The sequence below is a fragment of the Meles meles genome, chromosome 6 (genome assembly GCF_922984935.1).
Source record: "Meles meles chromosome 6, mMelMel3.1 paternal haplotype, whole genome shotgun sequence".
Taxonomy (NCBI): domain Eukaryota; kingdom Metazoa; phylum Chordata; class Mammalia; order Carnivora; family Mustelidae; genus Meles; species Meles meles.
The window spans coordinates 79,015,867-79,039,794 of record NC_060071.1 but is presented as its reverse complement, the minus strand read 5'-3'; the positions used below and the strand labels follow the sequence as shown (position 1 = coordinate 79,039,794).

At 42.1% G+C, this 23,928-nt stretch overlaps 1 protein-coding gene across 1 annotated transcript in view; it reads left to right on the top strand.

The window, feature by feature from the left end:
- STXBP6 (syntaxin binding protein 6) overlaps positions 1-23,928 on the top strand; it is a 254,800-nt gene that overhangs the window by 191,804 nt on the left and 39,068 nt on the right. The window contains exons 3-4 of the mRNA XM_046009573.1: positions 10,912-11,042; positions 11,972-12,137. Coding sequence (XP_045865529.1) covers positions 10,912-11,042; positions 11,972-12,137 — 297 coding nt within the window. The remainder of the gene's footprint in view (positions 1-10,911; positions 11,043-11,971; positions 12,138-23,928) is intronic.

Genomic DNA, 23,928 nt, shown 5'->3' with positions numbered 1-23,928 from the left:
TTATTGAGTTTCAAGAGTTTTTAAAGTATAAAGTGATAGATAGAATATATATATATATATATATATATATACACACACACACATACACACACACACATATAATAGAAGTCCTTTATCGGAGACTTGTAAATTTTTTCTCCCAGTTTGTGCGTTGTCTCTTCATCCTCCTGAAGGGCAGAAGTTTTATTTTGGTCCTACTTAGTTTCTTCTTTTGTGAATTGTGCTTTTAGTGCCAAATCTAAGAAGCCTTGCCTCGCCCAAGGTCACAAATATTTTCCTCTGTGTTTTTTTCTAAAGGTTATCATAGTTTTAGGCTTTCACAAGTAGGTCTCTGATCCATTTTAACGTAATTTTTGTATATGGTACAAAGTAGGAGCTGAAGTTCCATTTTTTAGCAGGCAGATGTCTGGTTGCTCCAGTATCATCTGTTGAAAAAACCTGTCCCCTGTCCCCAGTGCCTCGCCTTTGCACTTTCTTTGAATACCAATTTCCCATATATATGCAGGTCTTTTTCTGGACCGTTCCACTGACCTGTGTGCCCATCTTGACACCAGTGCTACAGGGTCTTGTTTAGTCAAATAACAAGTCTTGTGAATAGGTAATAAAAATTTTCCACAGCTTTGTTCTCTTTTTCCCCTCAGGGTTATTTTTGCTCATTAAGATCAGTTTTCTAGTCTGCCTGATGGAAACTCTTCCCAAAGCCTATTTGAGCTTGGGGTACTCTTTCCTCTATTCATTTTGCGTGGTTCTTTCTTTGGCCTCAGGTAATTTCCTCACACACCTGTGGTGAGAAACATGCAACTAGCTGTTCACGGGTGAGTATCTGTCGATCTCCAGCATTCTTTCTGCGTGTAGTTTTCTCTTCTTCATGACTCTGATGTGAGGATAATGACCCCTGGGTCTCCCCAGGCTCTTTTCTCTGTCTCTTCAGCTCACACACCAGTTTCTGCCTAGGTTCCTCCTTGCACCACAGCCTGGAAGAAACTCTCAAAGCAGCAAATAAACTTGGGTGATCATAGGACTCGCCTCATTCATTTCCCGTCTCTCAAGGGTCCCTTTCCTTCATTGTTCCACATAGTTTGTCCATTTGGGGTTGCTTCAGGCAGAAGGATGGAAACAGCACCACTCATTTCTGTTGTGTAGATGCAGAAGTAGGATTCCTGGGCCGTAGAATATCACATGTTTAGCATTAGGAGATACTGCCTAGAGTTTACCAAAATAAATTCAGTTAATTTTAATTATAGATCCTTTTCACTCATGTAAATGACATTCATTCTACCCAGAACATGTCCCTAGATTTTATTCCTCCATTAAACACAGTAATGAGTGAAGGTGGCATGTTCTTAGTGACATCATTCACTTTTTTAAGATGTTCAGTCAGTAATGTACACCCTCACCTAACATGTATTACTGAAAGGATTAAGTAGTGTTGGAGGCGAAGAAAAAGGAAATCAGAGCAGGTAAGGTCTGTCTTTGCTTGACTGATAGTCATAATTATATCTGACAGCCTGTATTTTCTAAGTAATAACAGCTTCGATTTTTCCAGAAACCTAGTGATATTATATGTTTAGTACCCAGTCCATTAGAGAATTCTCTGCTGCTCTGCCTCCTTCAAGGCAGGAAAAATTCTCCTTTTGGAGGAAGTAGTCTTCTCACATTGAAGGCAGTCCCCATCCTCTTTAACACCCTCCCGTGGTTCTCTTAGACTGACTACTCATAGATTATATGCTCACCAGTGGGTGCATAGTGTCAGGGAGCGCCGCATCAGGCCTCCTTCCCCCACATGAGGGACAAGGAAGCAGAGACTGCAGAAATGACTCAGTCTCTTCTCACTGTTCGGGCTATTTGAGCTCAGGAGGGCTCTGGCTCTTTAGCCACCCTTCCAGACAAAATACATAGTGAATTCCTACCAAGTATGACATTTCTCTTCAGAGAGTCGCTCCTTGGCCTGGATAGAACGGAAAACAGCAAGGAAAGCATAATATTAAAAAAATCTCTTTTCCAAGTTTTTATCCCCAGCCCTTGAGCTTCTTGCGGTGTAATTTAATTCATTCTTGAGTCAGGTACTGCTGCTTTGATGCCTTTGTCTTTAGATCCTCTGTTTGTAAATCTCCCCTAAGAATAGATCAAAAATGATGTTTACATCTGTTTCCAGAACTGAGGAAGTAAGGACAGAATAAGACTCTGTGACTACAGTTAACCCCTTCTGTTATTGTGCTGCATGTTACAGGGTTTGGGACTGGATTTAATCTCCCCAGTAGCCACCATGGCTCTCACCGCTCTAAGCTCGGTGTCCTTAGCTTGGGCCTGTTCGCTCGTTTGGCAGTTACACCACATCAGTCAGATGTGTTACACCCTCTCTGTATAACGTGTGAAGTTGCAGTAGCTAGCGCCAGCCGGGGTTTATAATTCCTTGTATGTTTACCCTTAACCCAAAATGCATGCAAATTGATTTTCTCCTCAAGTCCGTAGAGAAAAGTCTCAGGAAGCTAAAAAATCATGCACAATGGGAAATCTCTCGGATTGCTGAATCTCAAGCCCAAAATTGTGTTTTCAGGGAGGCTGAAGCAGACAGAATTGCTTACAAGAGATGCTGCTAGAATAAGGATTGCAGGAAAAGAAATTTCCTAAGAAGTTCTAACCCAAAATTTATCTCCTTCTAGTGTCCTGATATTTCTCTAAGTTCTTGGTTTTTGCCATTTTCTCCGCTCTCCCTAGTTCTCAGGATACTCTTCTTTTCTAGTAAGAAGATAGTTCAAATCACTTACAACCGTGGTTTGACCGTGAAACTGAACACTTGAACCTGAAATAAATTTTTGTTTGATCCGTGATTTCCGGCGGGCTTAGGAGCTGTTCTTCCTTCCGTTGAGGAGCTGTTCATTTGTTCCCTCCTTCGTGTGTACGTGCATACATAAACCAGCACTTTATATGTCAATGTGTAATACACAAGACAGCATGGAACGTGATGGGGACACTGTTGGTCTTGCAGTTGGGAGCGCAAACCCTCTGGTGATTAAGCTTTCTGGTTCCCAGCTAAAGATATAACAACCCAAGATCACCCGTGGTGCACCTGAACCGCTCATAGTCATTGACTTGAAAAGTAGAATAGCCTGTAAAAAAATTAAAAAATAATAAAAAATAAAAACTACATGTTTTACAATTTAAAAAAGAAAGAAAGAACTAGGCAAAGAAGCATAAAATTAGAAAGGATTACGTTTTAGAAATACCAATTAGATGTCATATTGACATGTGACATTGAAGCTGCGTGTTCTGAAAGTAATGTCGTTTCCTTATTGATAATTTGCAAACATTGGAAACCGGTAGAACTTTCTGCAAAGTTGGTGTGGTTGGGGAGGGGGGTAGTCACTGACTCTATTGATGTGTAAGCTGTTAATACTCTCCATATAGTGCTCTACCTTCATACTTGGGCTTTTAAGCATCCTTCTTAAGGAATGCTTGATGCAGGATGTTCTTATTCCCCTCCTTCTCCTGAAGGATTTCTCTAAATTTCTGTGCAAGAAGTTTCACACACAAATAATCCCTTTTTCAGTATCCCTCTGGAAAAATTTCATGGGCTTTCGATCTCTTGGTCCTCCCTTTCCTTCTCCAGTTCGGAGGGGAGAATGTGATATAAGGTACAGGCCCTGGAATTGATGATACCAAATAAGAAATCTTCTGTGTGGAAACTTTCTTTGTGATTTTCCCTACTGTAGACTAAGGGAGTCTGCCTTTAAGAACAAACCTCACAGCCCTAGTACACTGATTCTCCCCTGTCTTCCCCTTTAGGGTAGTAGAGCAGGGACTGCTAAAGGCCATCCTCCCTTGTTCCCCAGGGCTTGGTGCTCAAGACTGAATGTAACTGTTTTTGCTGTGATGGTTGTTTATTTGGATGAAAAATGCCTTCCTAGAAGCAGGCGGATTCAAGAATACCCTTTCAGGCCTGTTTGGGTCCTGTCAGGAATCTTGCCAGAGAGCCCTCAGGACCTCAGATAAGGAGGAGAGGAATCGGGCCCCAAAGACCAGCTTGGCCATTTCATGAATTGGTCTGGTTGGAGCCTGTGGAGTCTGAACATTTACCATGTCCTAAATGGGAATACACTCTGGGAAGTCAGTGATCAACTCTGTGTGGAGTGCGCCATGCTCCATTTCCCACTAACTATAGCAGTGATGACGTTCCCTTGTTCTGAAAATATTTGAGGGAACGGTCTCTATATCCTTGCTTCTCAGCTTTGTAAACATTCCACTGTCTCACCAGATAATACTGCGGATGCAGCCTCAGACCTGATACTCATTTCTCCATAGGTACCGCGAAATCCACCTAGAATTATCACATATTAGAGTTTTGGAAGAGCATTCAGGAAACCAGTTCCAGGTAATCATTTCTCACGTTGGTCTGTGAGCCCAGTTCTCTACCACGTCAGCATCCAGGAGATGTGCTCAATTTTGCTTTTACTTCTGGAACCACATTTCAGAGGATGTCTCCCTCTCTCTCTCTCTCTTTTTCCTTCATGTCAGCCACTTCTGACAAAGAGCCGCCCTGATAAAATTCTGTGTGGAGATCACTTTTATTCCTTGCTCCAAATTGTTTCTCACCAACAGTTTTGTTGAAATCCACATGTCTGGCCATTGGACCCCAGCAGAGCAGAGAGCTAAAGCATACCACGAAACACCAACTTGGACCTAACCATAAGGTCATGGTAAGAATAAACTGAAGCTAAAATTAAAATAAATAAATAAATAAATGAATGAATGAATGAATAAACATGATGAAGTTTTAAGGTATTTTAGGTATCAAGTTGTGGTAAGCTCTGCATTTTAACTACCTGGCCTCAGTATCAAGCTATATTGTAGATATGATTTGTTCTTTAGCACCCTTTTTTTAAAAATAGAAATGATCACATAAAAATGTGAGATGATTCAGTTGGAATTTAATTTCTTTAATAAATGTGTGTGTGCATTGGGGAAGGTATGTGCTATGGTGAGTGCCGTGAAGTATAAACCTGGCAATTCAGGTTTGAATCTGTACCCCTGGGGCTAATAATACATTATATATTAATTTTAAAATATTTTTAAATTTTAAAAATTAAAAAAAAGAGGAAATGTGTGTGGGAATGTTAGCGAATATACAAAAATACTTAGGAAAAATGAAATGGTAGAGGATATTGATGATGAGGAATTATTTTGTTTATATGGTGATTATTTGTTTCTTTTAAAATAATATTTTAAGACTGAAACTAGGCATTTTGTATCTTAAGCAAAATTGATTTTCCTGTTTGGAAAGACTGACAAGTGATGCTGTGTGAATAATGAAATTGCAGGGGAAAGCTGTAACTTCTTAAAAAGTCTTTCAACCATTAGACCTTGAACTGGAAGATCAGCCTGTTAATCACTGGCAGACCAGGTACCTTCTGCTGGTTTGCATAATATGCAAGTAACTTGCATTTCTGTCTTTCTTTCCTAATCAGTCTTTGTCCCTTCCTCCACCAATTCCAGACTTAGCCTAAGACCAGGTTGGATCTAAGAAATTGCTTTGCTGTTGTCTGGCTTGTTGGTTTCCAGTTAAATAGAATCTTCTGATTGGGCAGAAGCAAGGCTGGTGGTCTCTACCCTTTGATTGTAGCTCAGTGTTCTTATTTTGTATTTGAACAATCTTTCATGGAGGTCCCTCTTTTTTCTTCAAAAGACCTTTTTTATGTCATTAGTTCATGAGGGAAAGATACTTTACCACCTGAATAATGATAGTAATGATATTCTAGACATGGTAATTCCTATCACTGCTTCTTAACTATAGCTGAGAGGTAAACGAAGTCTACACGAAGGCTATGACACAGTGTTCTTAGAGAAGCCATTCCCAGGCAAGTTTTATAATTATATCTAGGGAACATCTATATTGTGATTGGCTTTAGCACCTGTCCACACTTGCTTATCACCACTTTACCTTCAAGTGGACCTCATATGCCAGACTTTCCGCTGACAACTCTCTACTTTGAAATTCGTAGCATTAATGTGTTAATTGTATTTTTTATATTATTTCCTTTTTAATGTAGGCAAAGCCATGTCTCTATTTATGGCTTTAATATGCTCTGTTCCTCATTAACTTCAGTGAAAAACCAAGTTTACTTAAAGGGAAATACTAAGGGAATAACAGTTCATGATATTGTCAAAATCACAACAGCAGTATCATTATTAGAACAAAAAATTCAGTTAGCCCTTATTTAATGAGCTTCCCACACGCAATAAAACGTGTGGCATTTGACATTGCAGCAAAAAGCTGTAGTAAAAAGAGCAGTAAACCCTAAGCTCGTTTTGCAAGTTGCAGTTTTCTCATTTATGAACAGTATTGCTTTGGCAGTCTGTGCTTTCCATGCCTCAGTTTGTTGTCTGTAAGTACAGTGCTGATAACAGTAATGCTGCCTCTGCCACAAACCTGTGGTCAAATATAAGAGAAAAAATCAGAAACTGTATTTTTAAAAGGTTTTCAAGAAATTTAATTGCCAGAGGGCACCTAAAAGGCTGGGTGAGTTAAGCATCAGACTATTGATTTCAGCTTAGGTCATGATCTAGACCAAGCTCCATGATGGACTCTGTGCTCAGTGGGGAGTTTGCTTGGGATTCTCTCTCTCCTTCTGTCCCTCCCCCCCAACTCGCACATTTGTGCACATTCCCTCTCTCTCTTTCTGTAAAATAAATAAAATCTTAAAAAAAAAAACTTTAATTGCTGGGGAAAATGTCACTTGTTATTATGTCAGTTTCTAGGATCCTACCTCATAAACTGGTAGGAGGGAGCTTGTGAGATCCACGTGGGGATTTATCTACCTCTTACATGTTTTACGACTCGATAGTCATGATAGCAATTTGGGTTTCATTCTTTTCAAATATTCCAGAAAAGCAAATTTTGAGTATTTTATCCAGGTTTGAAATGAACCTGTTTTGCAAGGAACAAAGTTCAGTGAAAGAAATAACATGGTGAGAGAAGTTTCTGCAGAAAAATGATCACCCAAGTTTTTTTCTATGGAGTTTGACATGCAAACTGAAATCTGAATGGTGGACAAGAGACAATCATTTAAAAAAAAAACAAAACAAAAATGAAGGAGTATTTCTATAAAGGGAACCGCATTTGCGAAGGGTAGAAGGGGGTTGCTATTTCCTGGATCAAAAGATGGCAGGAGCCTAGTAGACAGAAGGGAGAATGGAATGGAATGGGAACGGGGAGGTACTCAAGAGCCAGATCATCTAGGGCTTCGCAGGTCATGGTAAGGACCTTGGGTTTTATTCTAAGCATTGGGATGCCATTAAGAAGGTTTTAAAAGATGGTTCATGAAGCACTGGGTGTGGTGCATAAACAATGAATTCTGGTACACTGAAAAGAAATTTAAAAAATAAAAAATTTTAAAAAAACTAAAACATGGTTCAGTCTTCGGTATTTAACTTTGAATGGCTAGGCTGCTCAGAAATACCAGTGTGGGAGGTATCACAGAAGTTTGGGTGAGGGCGCATGGTCTGTTAGCTGGAATGTGGCTGCTCCATGAAGTCTGCCTGACTTCCCCCAACTCTGCCCTGGTCCTCAAAGCCCCTCCTTCCCCAACACCTCACTCAGATGACTCCTCTGAACATGCATGAGCACTGTTCTGGATCATTCTGAATAGCCCCACCCCCCACCACCCAAGTTCTGGACTTAGAACCATATCTTACTCAGTCTTTGAATTGTCCACAAAGCTGACTTTTGTGTTTCCCATCTAATAAATGTCCCGTAAATATTTGTGAAATAAGTTAATACACTAGCAGTGATTTCAGCAGTCCCTGTGTTCTAGAATCACCTAGGGAAAATGAAAATGTGAATGCCAGGCCACGCCTCCAGAGATTCTGACTCATGTGATTTGGTGTATTTGTTGTATAAACTCCCAGATGATTCTGGTACGCAGTTGGAGTGGAGACCCAAGGAACCAGGCTGGTTCTGAGTGGTCTTAGCTGGGAGTCCCATGCTTACCCTGCCTCCTTTAAATGCCTGTATGTTTCCCTCGGCCTCGTGAACATTAAAGGCATGACAGAAATGCCCTGGTTATCTGCCCTTCAAAGTTATTCAAAATAGTGACTACAGAGTGTTTTATATTGAGGGAGTTGGACAGAGAGCACTCCAATATTACCGATGCAGGCTATGCTATCAATCAGCTGGCCTTTGGTGGGAGAAGAAAGATTCCTGGTTTTCACTGAACGTCCAGAATGTGAGTGACATATTTTTTTTTATCAGCTTTGGACCCCGAAAGCACCAAAACAACAAAGGGGATAAAACAGGGCTCCTTCAAGCACAGAACTCAGAAAGTCTGGCAATGGAGTGTTTCTGCGGTTGTTTTGATTTCAAGAAGGGGAAAGTCTTTATTTAACTCTATATAGTGTGTATATAATAATATAATTTTAAGGCACCTGCTTCAAAATAGAAACTGGGATGTTGGAGATAATAACAATAAACAAAAATTAAACCAAACCGGGCTCGGTGCCCAGGAAAACTACCGAGATTCCAAGAACTGGGCAAAGAATCAGCGAGCAGAGAGAACGAGTCAGGCATGTGTGGAGCTGTAAGTGCCTCGTGGAAAATGACCACTGACCGCTCTGCCACACGGTTCTTGTTAGCAGTTCTGTGGGGCATTTGCATGTGGGTGAGGTTCCTGCCCTTCTCGTTTCAGTGACAGACTTCCAGGGAACTTGCTTTGCTAAAATGTCAATCCTCCACATTCCAGTAATTACAGTGATCCTGCATTGTGTTTGAGTTTTTATAATGCTGTGAACCACTTGGAAATAAGTGGACCAGACGTAAAAATAGGCATTCGTAATGACTTTAAAGCTAGATGGAAAGCCTTCGTGTTTCCCAGGATGCCTCAGTGTCATGTAATTTACATAAACAAAGGAGGAAATCCTCTTTGTGTGTTTAGGGGTGTGTGTCTAATACAGGAACCCATGTTTTCCTGTTATTGAAAAGGATTCTTTAATCTTTTCAGCACATTTTAGGACCTGCCTGTATTCCAGGTATGTTGTTTCCTCTACCATGAAAACAGAAGAGCAGGGCATGGGTGTCAGAGAAACCTATTAGATCACATAGGAGACACATGAAATAACTGCATTAAGTTAAATGGCTAGACAGAGCCCTGGGAGACTGATACTGTTGCCTGAATTTAGTTCAGAGAATGGTTATTTCTAAAAGGACTTAACAGACTAATACATGGAGCCGTGAACCGGACAGGCTGCAGATGAATAGGACACTATAAAATTTCCACTGATCGCGGCTGTTAAGGGGATGATGACTTTTTAACCATGGAAGTAAACATAATTGGTATGAGATGTTCAGAAGCTTTTAGCCAAATATAGCTGACATAATGAGTAATAAACCTAAGCATTATTTGAAATTATGTTTTAGATGTTTGCTAAATTCTGGTTTGGATCAAAGGGAGAAGAGTGTCATAAAAAGAGCTCTTTAGTCTTGGAAGCACAGGGCTCTCAGCGGAGGCAAAGGCAAGGCGTCCACATCTCATTCCCCTCTCGGTCCCTGCGTTCCTGCTCTAATCACCTGAAACTGCCCTAAATTCTCCTGTGTGTGAGGGAGAGTCTTCTTACCAGCAACCGTGACTGGAGTAGATGCTTTCTGTCTTTCATCCCTCAAGGATTCTTTTTGCCATCTGTTGAACATCACATAGTTATCTGGAAATGTAGGACCTGAGGGGTTTCTGGAAACAAAGAATGTGCCACCGACACACAAGCTTATTGGGATCACATTCATTACAAGTAGTACTTTGCACTTTTTCTAATTCCCTTAGTAGCATCATTTCTGTTAAGTTTTACAACTCTTACAGCCAGGCCTCAGAAGGTTTCAGGAAAGCCCTTTGAAAACCCTTAATTACCACCCCGCCCTGGAGGCTCTAAGTCAGGAAGTAAGCAGATGTAGAAACATCCAGAGTGACTCTCTCCTAGTGGCTGGCGCTTGGCCTCTGTCTGAGAGGCGACAGGGTCCATCCTCAGCAAAGGAAGAACTGAGTAAGGCTGGGAGAAGGAGCTGTCTTGGCCCTGCAGGCATGGTGACCTCAGAAATTTGGGAGAGGGGCGGTGTGGGAATGCCAAATACAGTCAGAAACAGATGCACAGTAGATTGAAACTGGACCATAGTTTAAAGCCAAATCATCATTTTTAAGTGAGGCGTTACTCCATATCTTACCAGTGAAGCCTGATACATTTACACTGGACTACCCCCTTCGAAATACACATTGCAGTTTCTGAGGGCAGCCAGTAACCTCTGCTTCCTTTCAAATGCAGCTTTCCCCAGTGCCTCTACCCGATGCCCACCAACCCCGTGTGTTGCTTTCCCTGCAGCTGGTCATCATGCACTTGTGGCCTCCTTTAAAAGTGCTTGGTGTTGGGGCGCCTGGGTGGCTCAGTGGATTAAGCTGCTGCCTTCGGCTCAGGTCATGATCTCAGGGTCCTGGGATCGAGCCCCACATCAGGCTCTCTGCTCCGCAGGGAGCCTGCTTCCTCCTCTCTCTCTGCCTGCCTCTCTACCTACTTGTGATCTCTCTCTCTGTCAAATGAATAAATAAAATCTTTAAAAAAAAAAAAAAAAGTGCTTGGTGTTCCTCGCTTGAGTTGTGTTTAGTCTGAATGAATGAGGACATAAATGAAGCAGGCTTCCTAATTATATTGTATATTGTAACTTTGTATATTATATTGTATTATGTTATACACTATAATATTATATTGTAATATTGTAACTGCGTGAGAATGGAGAATATAACTATTTCTTTTGCGTCCACCCCTCATCAAAGACACACATGTTCATATTCTGTGTGTGTGTGTGTGTGTGTACACACGTAGGTGTAATGAGAAAACCAATCTGCGTGCCCACTAATGTGAGTGGTCTTTTCTTGACAGTGACAAACAAGAAACCCACACAGGCGTCCATCACGAAGGTCAAACAGTTTGAAGGCTCCACGTCGTTTGTGCGAAGGTCCCAGTGGATGCTTGAGCAGCTTCGCCAAGTTAATGGCATCGATCCTAATCGGGTAAGTGAATGCTCTGTGTTGAGCGAAGGTGTTCTCCTCACACAGTGACTCTCTCGCTGGCCTTGGCAGCGGTGGTGGTTGTCTGAGTCATCTCTAACAAAGCTGTTTCTCTGTTTTGGTGATGTGGCTAAGACTTTCTGATTTCTGTGTCCTCATGGGGCACTACAAGTCTTTCATCGTGTTTGATGCAGAAACGTAAGGGGACGCATACTGAAGAAATAAATGCTGTCTTCTGTATGCTTATCAGCCAAGTGCAAAGGGCAGAATTCAGATACCACGTCCACAGTTATTATGAAAAACCATGTTCATCAAAGCTTCATTTATCTCCTAATAACACCAGTGATGAGGTTTTTTTTTCACCAAAACAAACAAACAAATAGATGGCACCTTACAAATTAGGTATTTGGATTTAACATGAGAAACATTTTAAGGTAGAATTATTTATTTAAGTACTTTCCCTTTTGCTCACACACACTCGCTATACAAAACCTCGATAATGAGGAAAAATAAAATGTAAATTGTAACTATATGCTAAAATAATAAGGGAGAATCTTTTCCTTACCAAAGGGTAGGAGCAAGATCAATTGACAGGGCTGAGAACCTGAAGGAATCCTTTTGCAGGTTACTGGGAAGGCAGCATGTAGTCTAAATTCTGCCAGATGCATGTGCGGTACGCGGCGGGGGCTTTTGTGATACTAGCCTGGGGCCATCTTTAAATACTCTTAAGATTTGGGGGGTTTGCTTGATAAACAGAGGAAAGGAAGGTGGGCCTTCTTTCCACCCATCCAGGCATAAATAAAGATGAGCCTTGTGATTAAGAGCCAAGTTTTGAAAGGCGTTTTTGCCTTTACAAGTCTTTTGTCAGGAGTGAGCTGAAGACAGGCATTTTTATAGATTGAGATCAGTAGTTATCTCACTGTCTTTTCCAGGATTCTGCAGAGTTTGACTTATTGTTTGAAAATGCATTTGACCAGTGGGTAGCCAGCACAGCCTCCGAAAAGTGCACCTTCTTCCAGATCCTCCACCACACCTGCCAGAGGTACCTCACGGACAGGAAGCCGGAGTTCATTAACTGCCAGTCCAAAATCATGGGAGGTGAGTGGGCACGTGTAGGGCTCTGCTCAGCCTGTCTCCTCAGACTCACTTTTACATAAAAACTTAGGTGTTCTACAGCATAATTAAAGACCAAAAAAAAAAGAATCAGGATGCTCAGAGCTAGGCAGCATGAGAACCATTCTAGGGAGTTCTTCGCATGCTAAATCCAGACACAGTGGTGTGTTTCACTCTTCACCAAAAGCCAGTCTTTTTAGAAGAATCAGCCACTTAGCTAAAATGACTTATACTAGGAGAACTGACCTGCCCCTTTATTAGGAAAATCTTTCAGTTTGATTTCTTTACCACCATTCCTGTAATTTCATTGCAGAACACTGTTTTCTAGGCTGTTTTTTTCCTATGAGTTCTCAAGGTATTTTACAAATATTAACATACAAACTCTTACAGATGTAGTCCCCTTTCTTTCAAATAGCAGCTAGCATTCCATTTATCCCTCAGATGGCGTACAGAGCAGAGTGAGGCTGAGCGCTCTAAGCCAGCCTTGAGGGGTGAAGACCAGTGTTGGCAACTTAATGAGAAACATTTAGAGGGTGCTTAACACATTTCTTTTAGGTGGCATTTCTTTTTAGGGAATCGAAACTGAGCTAAAAATGTTTTTAAGAAGCCTTGCCAGTCACTCTGTGAGTTGAGGAAGAGCATTTCTATGATTGCTCTTTTCACTGACCTATTCTCCTGGTTTGAGGGGGAAAAAAAATTATGCGCCAACTTGGTTTTAATCAAATGTCAAATGAAGGTCACATTATAGACATTTCATCTTCTCCTTGGGCTGTACGTGTCTTTCATATGAACATGGCACAGAACCTTTTCCATGCTAGCCCCTGACATGCATGGCACCATTTTGCCACTAGTCTGCTAGATGACATTAGAGAAGACACTAGCCAGCTCTTTGTTGTTATCTCCCAATGTGTTGGTGTTCCTCTTGAATGGGAGGTTGCTTACATCCTAAGAACCTAGAAATGTCTTCCTTAGGTGTCGATGCAGTATTTTATTACAGCTTCTCCATTTATCCTCGAAAAATGTTGATGAGTAGTGCATATTGTGTTCCAGTGGCTCCATCCTGCACACTAAAGTAAAAACTATTAGATGGAGGCGCCTGGGTGGCTCAGTGGGTTAAAGCTTCTGCCTTCAGCTCAGGTCATGATCCCAGGGTCCTGGGATCCAGCCCTGCTTTGGGTTCTCTGCTCAGCAGCGAGCCTGCTTCCTCCTCTCTCTCTCTGCCTGCCTCTCTGCCTACTTGTAATCTCTGCCTGTCAAATAAATAAATAAAATCTTTGGGCACCTGGGTGGCTCAGTGGGTTAAGCCTCTGCCTTTGGCTCGAGTCATGATCTCAGGGTCCTGGGATCAAGCCCCACATCGGGCTCTCTGCTCAGTGGGGAGCCTGCTTCCCCCTCTCTCTCTACTTGTGATCTCTCTCTCTCTCTCTGTCAAATAAATAAAATCTTAAAAATCTTTAAAAAAAAAACTATTAGATGTAGATGTTGAAAGGAATGAGATCATCTCACACTGACCTCGTACTGTTGAGAAAATAGAGTGAACTACTGCTCGCTATCCTATCTGTGCTCCCTGCATGCTTCCCACGGACCCCACGTGCAAAGCCCAGCTGTAGCAGACCTGGCAGGTCAGCGTGCACAAGGCTCAGGACCACAGAGGACGGAGTGTTTCAGTGACTGCAAAATGGGCCAGGAAATCCCAGCTTTCCCTCATTCTTCATTAGGTTAGGTTTGTCTCTGCTATCCTAGAATCAGACTTGCTTCTTGATCTCAGGGTCCTCCCAGAATGTTTTTCCACTGGTGTCTGTATTGTCTGTAGCCTCCACAGAGAGCATGTAAGCAGAGTCTCGTCTTAAAATAAGGTAACATTATGGGTTTGAAATGTCTGTTGCCCTTGGAGAGGGACTCCCCTCATGCCTTCCCCTTCTGCATGTGCCATCCTGAGAGCAGAGGGGCCAGAAACAGAAGCAGTGTCATGGGAATGGGCACATTTCCTCAGAAGGGAAATGTGAGGCGGTAGCAGGAGGGCCATAGCCTCATTCCCTCCACTCTTCTTGAAGGAGAAAGAAGCAAGTCTTGTCCTTCCTGCTAAGGTTGAGGACAGCTTTGATAACTCTTCCCTCTCTCCTCTCACTGGGCAGTCCCTCTTCTCTCTGGCCTCTGAAGCTCACTGCCTTTCCTGCATTCATCCATTCAGTCCTGCTTCATTATCTGATTATGCAACAAAGAAGTACTAAGTACCTGCTGTGTGCTGATCACCATCCTACGGCCTGGATATGGGGAGTCATTCTGTGTTTGGTTCCTTAATAGCCTCCAGTTTCACTACTGGAGTTCCAGACTGTTGGGTCCCTAACAGCCTTACTCTGTGCTCTTGGTTCCCTTCTTGAAAGTCCTCAGACCTTCCCACACAGCCCCGCCCAGCTGCTGCTTTCAGTCACGGACCCCGCCCTTCAGAGGTTTTCCAGTGCCTTATGTAAATTATGCAGAGCGGAGACAGGAATCCGTATACCCAATGTCAAATTGCTAGTATGTGTATTGGACAAAGCTAAAGACTGATTTCCTAGAGTAATAAGAAGAGTAAGTTAATGAGACTAAGTCCCAGAATGGGCCCTACCTTTTGTGATCGCACACGTGTCTCTCGTGTTCCCGAGACCTCACTTTTCGCTGGTGTGACATGTGGAGATTGGCTTAGAGATCTGAAATCTGCTTCAGTTTTAATATTTTGAGAATCTCTAATGCCTAAGTTGTGTAGATGAATCACTTCCTAATTTAAGAGTCAACTAAAAGACTTAGCACAATTAAATATAGGCTGGCCTCAGACTCCTCCAAAAGGCAAAAAAGTTTGAACTAAGCACGCTGTAATTTGTTGGCGCATATGTCCTTAATGAGCACAGCCTGTCTTATTTAAGCAGTTGCTGATCCTTGATAACAGTTGTACCAACACACCCTAGTTCATTAGCATGCTGATCGGTCTTCCTTTTTGCTGCTTACTACAATTCAGTCTTCAAATTGGGTAGTGCTTGGATCACAACATTCTGACCCCTTCAACTTTGGGGGCGCCTACCCTATCTTCAGCAGATGAAAGCTGTTTCACATTTCACAGTATCTTTTGGTCTGTCCTCAGAATCTGGGCCACACATCCTGGACATGAATTTTCTCTGAACTGAGAAATGTCATAGATTTTGTGGTTTTAAAGAACTAATGTTCATGTTGGTATGCTTCCTGAAGACCAGATTCTTTACATATGTTGTTTCATTTAACCTTTACTACAGCCCTTAGAAATACAATTTATTATCTCCATTTTACAGAGAAGGAAATAGGATTGGAGAGATCATTAAATAGCTTGCCAGGGGTCATATAGCTAGTAAGTGGCAGAGAAGAGACTCAAACACAGGCCCTCTCCACTCTGAAAGCGTCTTCGTCAGGGCCACTGAGCGCCACTGACATTGTCTTTGCTATAAATGGTGCCCCCTGAGGTTGTGCAGAAAATTGGGGGAAAAAACTAGCCAGCAGGTCCCTAGGTTTTAAAAAAAGGGAAATAAGGGGAGGAGACCAGAGACTATAGGGACTTTTGATTTTTTCCCTAGTCTTATTGTAAGTATGTTATTAAGACAGTAAGTCTTAAGCATTGGGCGGGGCAAGGGGGAAGTCCTAAGAATGATGGAGTGATCAGGGACCTTTAAAATTATCTCACTCTTTATTGTTGTTGTTCATCTGAATTTCAACATATTAAAGAGATGAACTACTTTGGTGGCTGGGGAAGATGATGGAGACCTCGCCACGCCCTGGGCCTCCCTTGTCTGCATCAGGCCCAACCCTGTCATCAGGAAAAACTAAGGCCCAGTGGTTTTGAATAACTTTACCAAGATCCGAGTCCTGGAAGCAAGTCTGCCTGACTTCCACCGAACCACGCTTTCTTTAATTCCAGTTCAGACAGGATCATCATTTAAATATCTGTAATCCCAGGCAGTTCTCCCCTTGTACTTATTGATTGTATAAACCCCCCATGACCTTTCTTCCTCGGGGGTGGGGGTGGGGGTGGGGGGGGGGGAGAGGGAGTCAGTCACACAGAAATGGATTCTTTGGCATGCTTGAGTTCCCTCCTGCAAACATGGTATTCTATCTCCAGAGGACAGACTGGGAAGCTTTGATCTTTTGATGCTGGTTACAGAATTCAGGAGACACACGTACAATCTGTAGGACCAAGGAAAGGCCCTCATAACCAGAAAGAGGTTGGGAGTTTCTAAGTAAGGGGAGGCATTGGTTTCCTCTCCAGCCTCTGTCAGTGTCTTGGCAGCCATCTTCTCTTCCCTTGGATGGTAGGAAGACCAGGAAGCTAGAGCCAAGTCCTCCTGCCTTGGTCATTCCTAACTTCTACTCTCCCTCTCATTTAATTCATTAAAGGTCAGTCACCTTTCAAAAATACGAAGCCATCCATTTAGTTGCTGGGTCCTTAAGGTACCAGGCAATGTAGAATTAACCAGACTGAAGGCAGAGGCATGGAGCCAGTCTGTCTACTGAAAAGTGGCGTGGCATCATGAATGACAGGAGCCCTGAAAGCGAATTCTCAGGTTCATCTCTGAGAGGGTAGATGTCTGTTTACTGTAAGCAGAGGTGATGAGAAACTGTTGTATGTGTGATGACACATTTGCACTTCAAAGATGCCTCCGAGGAGTTAATCGTATGTGTAGAATTTGAGACTCCAGAAGAGAGACTTGCTTTCAACCAGTTCATTTTGGAGAAACACAGTCTGCCCCCAAATAGTAGTATCAGTTTAGCTAACAGGCATGTCATATGAAGTCACAGCCTTAAGGGGAACTTTTTTGTTGCTTTCTTCGTTTTTCTTCATAAAATGTGAGCAAATCCCACATGGCTCTCCATGACTAGCTTATTGACACTGACCTTTCATAGTGATTACTGTTGGCCCATTATTCTTAGCACAGTGCCATGGACTATGGGAATTTTCAGTGGTACTGACAACTTCTGTGTTAGAACCGCAGCATAGGTTCTTTGCAAGCCTGTTTCCTTCTTCAGTAAGTGTTGTAAATTATTTTGCAGGAAAACAAATGATTCCTTCTTCAAGGCAAGCTTCTGTACAAACTGAAGCAGGTCCTAGCATTTTTTTTAACTCGGTCCAAACACCCTTGGCTAACTCGTTGAATACCTCTTGCTCTTTAACCTGTTTTATCTGGGTCCTCCTTGTGTGGACCCACCTGTACTGTCTGCAGCCCACCTGTGTACGTGTCCTCATTGATTGCACAAGCATCGACGGCATCGTCTACCTGTCAGGCACTGAGCTAGCTGGAGAGATACAACAACAAAAGAGATACCTTTGCTGACTTGGCTTACTTTTCTGGGGAGACAACAGGTGTAAACAGACATAAAGCAATTCAGTAACACCAAGGTGATTGCTAAGCTGTGTTGTAAAGGATGGTTAGCACTGGCCAGACAGACGGGGCAGGGCCAAATAGCTCTCTTTTATTGCCACAGTTAATCCACACAGCTTCATTCCAGGGCTAGCTATATTCAGAATTCCGAATGTGGCAGATTGTTTTTCCATAAAACAGGCTATTTTGGAGTGCCATATATTTTCATCACTACCAAAGGAAATTTTTTAAGCATTGCCATTCTACTCACAGCCCTTCAAATGATGGTATCGAGCCCAGACTTCTGAGCTCTGTTAGAATTACAAGGACACGGATGTCTCCGACGTGTCCTTTGTAGCAGACTGGCCCTCCTTTGCCCCTGCTGATTGGTATGCTAAAGGAGAGACCTAATGGCTTTACACTGGATTCCCCCGGGATGGAATAGAATCTCAGGGTTTGAAGCGTGACTTTGCTTTGGACTTTTCTTCTAAACAATTCAGGGTTATCCCTGGGTGACGTGTGATTTTATTGCACCTTGTGAGTGCTCCAGGCATTAACACGAGTAAGGTGAAGTAGCAGCTTCTAAAAAGAAGAAGTGTGTGTGTCCTAACAGGGTTCTAATGGTGGGGGAGGGAGCGGAAAGGTGATCAGTATGGCTGTTCTTAATCCCAATACATTAATATACTACTTGAAGGGTATCTGCAACATCTGCCGAATTTTTTTATTTCTTCTCTATATTGTCTTGTTTTCTGTCAGTGAGTAATGGCTTTGCGGGATGCGAACCTTACACTCTGACCCATGCTCCAGCGAGGGGTGCATTATAATGAACTGTTTATTCCTTAAGAATAGATTCATGTGTAATTTTGCCCACTGCTCAAACCTTAATAATTTGGGGTTGCACACACATACACGCATGTATTAGAGATTATAATTCATGGACCACATTAACTTGTGTTAAAACCACCACATGGCTGCTGCTTGATGCCAACACCTACCTAGATGTGGGCCAGAGGAGACGGCCAGGCTGCTTAGCTGACCCACTGTTGTGGGAGAGCTGTAAAGTGTTCCTTACAGTTCTTTCAATCAGGTGGAATCCATGTCGTGGGTCCTCAGTGGCTCTTCTTGTCACTCCGGAAGAAATACAGAAGAACAAACTTCCATCACCCTCTGCCATGGCACAAACAAGGGTAATGAGGTGTAGGAAGCGTGTCCAAGATGCCACAGCCAATAAGGACTGGAACTAGCCCCGCAGTCAAGGCCTGGCCCTTGCTCCCCGTCCACTCAATGAAAATCAGGACTTCCGAGTTCATTTAATAAGCACATCTTTTCCCTACATTGATTCCGCTAAGCAGAAGAGGAGATAGCACTACTTTAACAAGATATTCATAAGGATGAAATTTATAATGCTGTTTGGAAGTTCTCTATAAATGACTGTTAATTACATATCAATCCTGTACAAATACAGATTTATCATCCAGTCTCCCATTACTCTGGCCTCTTCATTTTCCTAGACAGCGTGATAGTTCATGAAACACTTGGCTTATACAAACTCTTGGAGAGAGTAAGAAACTGAGAATAGAAACCAAAAAAAAAAAAAAAAGGCATCAATAAAAATAACAGTACAAGTGTTTAACTTATACAGTTGGGAAAGCCCAGCTAGGGTTTTCTGTTTGTTTGTTTTCATTCTGAGGATCCTACCACTGTAGCTACTGCATCAGGCAGGTCTGGTGCTTATGGTGCTGCAGGAATTACCGACATAACCGTCTGACACTGGCCAACTACCGTCAGGAGCAGGACATTCTAGCAGAAGCTCTGAGAGGCTTCTGGATCTGAATCTCATGTAGTTACTGTTTCAATTTAGGACAACATTACCGGTTGTTATGTTGGGTGGTTTATGTGCTTTCTTGTATTTTCCAAGTGGGTCATTCAACCTCATCTTGTTCCCAGGAGGTAAATGAAAAGCAGTTGCTTTTATTTTAAGTGAGAACGTTGGAGTAACCAAGGACTACTGCTTTAGGTTCTATCCAGTTTTGTGCATGATACAAATGACTAGTAACTAAAGAAAAACTGGGTCACAGATGTGATTTTCTCATTTTCATTGCTCTTTGGCTGTAAGCTACACTGATGCATGCAGTGAACCAGCTGGTGGGCCGGGGTCCGCTATCCTGAGCCAGGAGTGACTTCATGCATTCAATGCTTTTGAATCATGCATCTCCATCAAAATCTTGAAACAAACCAAGGGCACATATGGGTACTTCCAAGTATCAATAAATGATACTTCCAAGGTATCATTTATTGGCTTGACAAGGATCGTGAATGTATTTTGTCTATCCCATGGTTAAATAACCTTCAATGAATGAGAGCCATTCCTACTTTCAGAATCAACCAGAGGACATAACTGCGCAACTTGACCAGCGACACAGTGATAGAGATCAGACTCCATTCACTTATCCCTGGCTTTGGGGTGGCATCACTCAGCCCTGTGACTTCCCCTAAGCTACTTATCTTACATTCAGCCTCTCTATGCTTTCCTATATCATAGAGATTAACATAGACCTTGAAGGAATGGTGTGAGGATCAGAGTGAATTTTAAAAGATTCAGTCAGGGGTGCCTGGGTGGCTCAGTCGGTTAAGCGTCCGACTCTTGATTTTGGCTCGTGGGTTGTGATCTCAGGGTCATGGAATCCAGCCCCGCTTCAGACTCCGTGCTGAGTGTGGAACCTGCTTAAGATTCTCTCCCTCTGTCCCCACCCCCACCCCCGCCACTCTTGCATGCTCTTTCTCAAAAGTAAATGAATAAAATAATCAAACAGGATTTTTTTGCAAAGAAAGACCCAGTACATGTCTAAATATTCTATTAAAAAAAAACCTTGGAAATTATAATTTGTGTGTTCATAATATTACATGATTTCTTTCATGATATTTATCAAAAGAACTTTCTGGGGTGCCTGGGTGGCTCAGTCGGTTACGCAGCTAACTCTTGCTTTCAGCTCAGGTCATGATCTCAGGGTCATGGGATCGAGCCCCACATTGGCTCTCTGCTCAGCAAGGGGTCTGCTTGAGATTCTCTCCCTCTGTCCCTCTCCCCACTTACATGTGCACAAGCGTGCACCCTCTCTTTTTCTCTTTCTCTCTCAAATCTTTTCTTTAAAAAGCACTTTCTTATGAAAGAAGCAAGAAAACTTTCTTGAGCTTTCCTAATCCATGTTGGCCATAAGAATTGCCAAAAAATAGTAATTTCTTTGTTTCAAGTGGGAATGAACTGAGCTCTATTATAGACATTTCAAATGACTGGAATGCTGAGTTGTTTGCTATGGCTTATTGAATGCTGAATGTGCTGCATTTCATGTTTGACATTTATAGAGTGTGTATGTTACTGCTGACTTACCAAAACAACGATGTTTAAAATAGCAAGTGAGGCTGTGCCAGAGATCAGGGCAAGTAGTTCGCATCTTCTTGTAGGAAAGAAAAAACCTGTGTTTTCTGAACTTTATAAGAAAATAGAAATATTCTTTTTCCACCAATAGATCTTCAGCCTAAAATATTTCTTTGAGTCCAGTTCTCTTTCCCCTGCCAAAAATGGGGATACATGAATCAGAAGTAAAAGTGTTTAATAGTGTTAGACATGAAGTGGTATTTCTGACACAGACCTAAAAAGTGTGCTGCGTGATGCCCATATTTCAGATTTACAGAAAAGTCCAGGTTTTAAGAGAATTTGGGAGACATAAGTTTGCCAGTCAATTTTCTATGTAAGGACATTTTTTTTTCAGTTTTCTTATCCATTATCACCATAATTTCATTTTTAAAAAGTTTAACACTAAAGGATTAAAGGGACATAATCTCCAGAAATAAAGGGCTGTTCCTTAAATTGGAAATATTTACCTTGATGAAAAACTTAGCACATTGTTCTTATTTATCTTAGTTCATGTAGACCAATAAAAACTCCATCAGCTGGCATTTAAAAGTTGTTGCCCTGCTGGAACATAGAAATATCGAGAACTGAAACTAACATGGAATTTTAGCAAAGAGAAGCTGAAGAGCAGTAACTGGCCCAAAGAATGATCGTTTCATGTTTTGTCAAATTCACCCCTGCTTCTGGGGAAACCACTCAGAGCACACACCTTGTGGACAGGACCTCAGAACGTCGTCTTCAGGATTGAAGGCCAGGGTCCTATTCCTTTCCTGGAATGGAGGTAAAGAACTTGTGCGTAGTATCTGAGAGAAAACTGCACCAGGAGTGTGACCTTTCTCAAACCTTTAGTGAAGAGGTAAATGATACAGCTTTCTTTTCCCCCACACTGTATCCTAAGCTTCTAAGAAATTCTGCCTTGTACCTGATCCTTCCGGTAAAACTAAATCACTAGATTTAGCAAAGGTAGTTATTTGAATTGTGGACACTGACGTAGAGCTGAAGTTAGAGATTTAAGACCATACATTCCTCACTCTTCCATTTAGAATATGCCTGCCCAGGATTGGGGTCCTTAGATGTTCACTGCAGCATGTATGAGCATTAGTGTTCCCTGATGAGGAAACAAAAATAGAAGATGCTCAGTCAAGTTTGAATTTCAGATAACAATGGATAATTTCTTAGTAGAAGCATGTCTCAAATATTGCATGGGTGTCCTATATTTTATCTGGCAACCTTCATGGGTATTACCCTCCCAGTTTCTGGCCTCCATAACAAATATGGAAAACAGAATACGTTTATTTCTGTGAAACACATAAACTTGATAATGGCGAAATAACTATTTACAACTTCAAGACAGTTTGAGCCAGAGATCTCTCTCAAAGGCATTATGTTAGGCTAGCCATCCAAAGATACAAACAGAGAAAATTTAGCAGACTGCTAAAGAAGGACTGTTAGAAAAACTTAGAGGCTCTGTGATTTACTGTGGCTATTCTTCATAGAATAAATGCTGTAGGGCGCCTGGGTGGCTCAGTGGGTTAAGCCGCTGCCTTCGGCTCAGGTCATGATCTCAGGGTCCTGGGATCGAGTCCCACATCGGGCTCTCTGCTCAGCAGGGGGCCTGCTTCCCTTCCTCTCTCTCTGCCTGCCTCTCTTGTGATTTCTCTCTGTCAAATAAATAAATAAAATCTTTAAAAAAAAAAAAAGAATAAATGCTGTAGTAAGCATAGAAATTCCACTAAAGCACTCTTATCACAGAACATGCATTCCTGGTTAATTTTGCCTAGGGAAGAAAGCTCAGTCATCAGTGTGAATGTCTTTGGCTTGGTTTTGAGGAGTTAGTTTACTGCCAAGAATAAAAGGAGGCTGCCATAGACTCTTGGAGGCACCCAACAGAACAAAGGCTCCCATTTATGGAGGAAGATTTGAGAAGCTCTACTGTCGCAAGAGTTAGAAGTAGAATAAAGAAGTGTAATGGGGCGCCTGGATGGCATAGTCAGTTAAGTATCCAACTCTTGGTTTCAACTCGGGTCATGATTCAGGGTCCTGAGATAGAGCCTATGGTCAGCTCCGAGTCTGCCTGGGATTCTTGGCATTGTGGCTCCCTATCTCCCTGTCCCTCCCCCCCCCCTCCCCTTAGTCACTCACACATGTTCCCTTTCTCTCTTGTTCTCCCTCTCTCAAATAAGTACTTTTTTTTTTTTAATTTTGAAAAGGAAGTATAACAGGAAGCTTCCACTTTAGAGATGTGACCTCCTCTCTTGCTGGCCTATGGTTTTCTTAGTAATAATGGACATGACCAGTCTGAGATCCCTTGACAAACCCTATGGCTTGCCTCCAAGCTCTGCCTCACCTTTATCCATCCTGCTGACCATCTGCAACCCCTCTCTCGTTGTCAGGTAAACAAGCGTGCAAAGTAACCCTGGCTTAGCTGTTGGTTGGTTGGTTTGGTTTTTGTTCTAGCTCTACAGGAGCATGGCCTCCAGAGGTGATGCTGCTGCAGGTTCTGTGAACCATTCAGTGGGTGATACGTGTGAACGTGGAAAACAGTCTGTTTCAATATGTCCTCACTCTGAGAGCACATAAAGCATAAACATTTCAGTTGCAACATAAAAGTGACAGTAAAGCAAGAAAGTAAGTATGTCATTATTTGGGGGCAAAGACACATGTTTTAAGAAAAAGAAAAATGAGGGCAAGTCTTTATTGGCTTAGGGATTTATTCCCTTTAACAAATTTTGGAGTGGTTAAATTGTGAGAAAACACATTGTGTGTGTGTGCGTGTGTGTGTGTGTGTGTGCACATGTATGTACATGCTTTTCAGATTTGATGGATACTATCAGTCGGAAAGCAACTATTTGTTTTTCTTTTATTTAAATTAGTGGCCCATGCCAAAAAGGCTGTAGTAAGAAAGACTATTTTTGAGTTTAGATGTCTGAGCAGAAACTGATTTTTTAATACTTTGAGAAAATCTAAATGTAATTATCATAATTACTCGTAGTGCTCTGCCCCA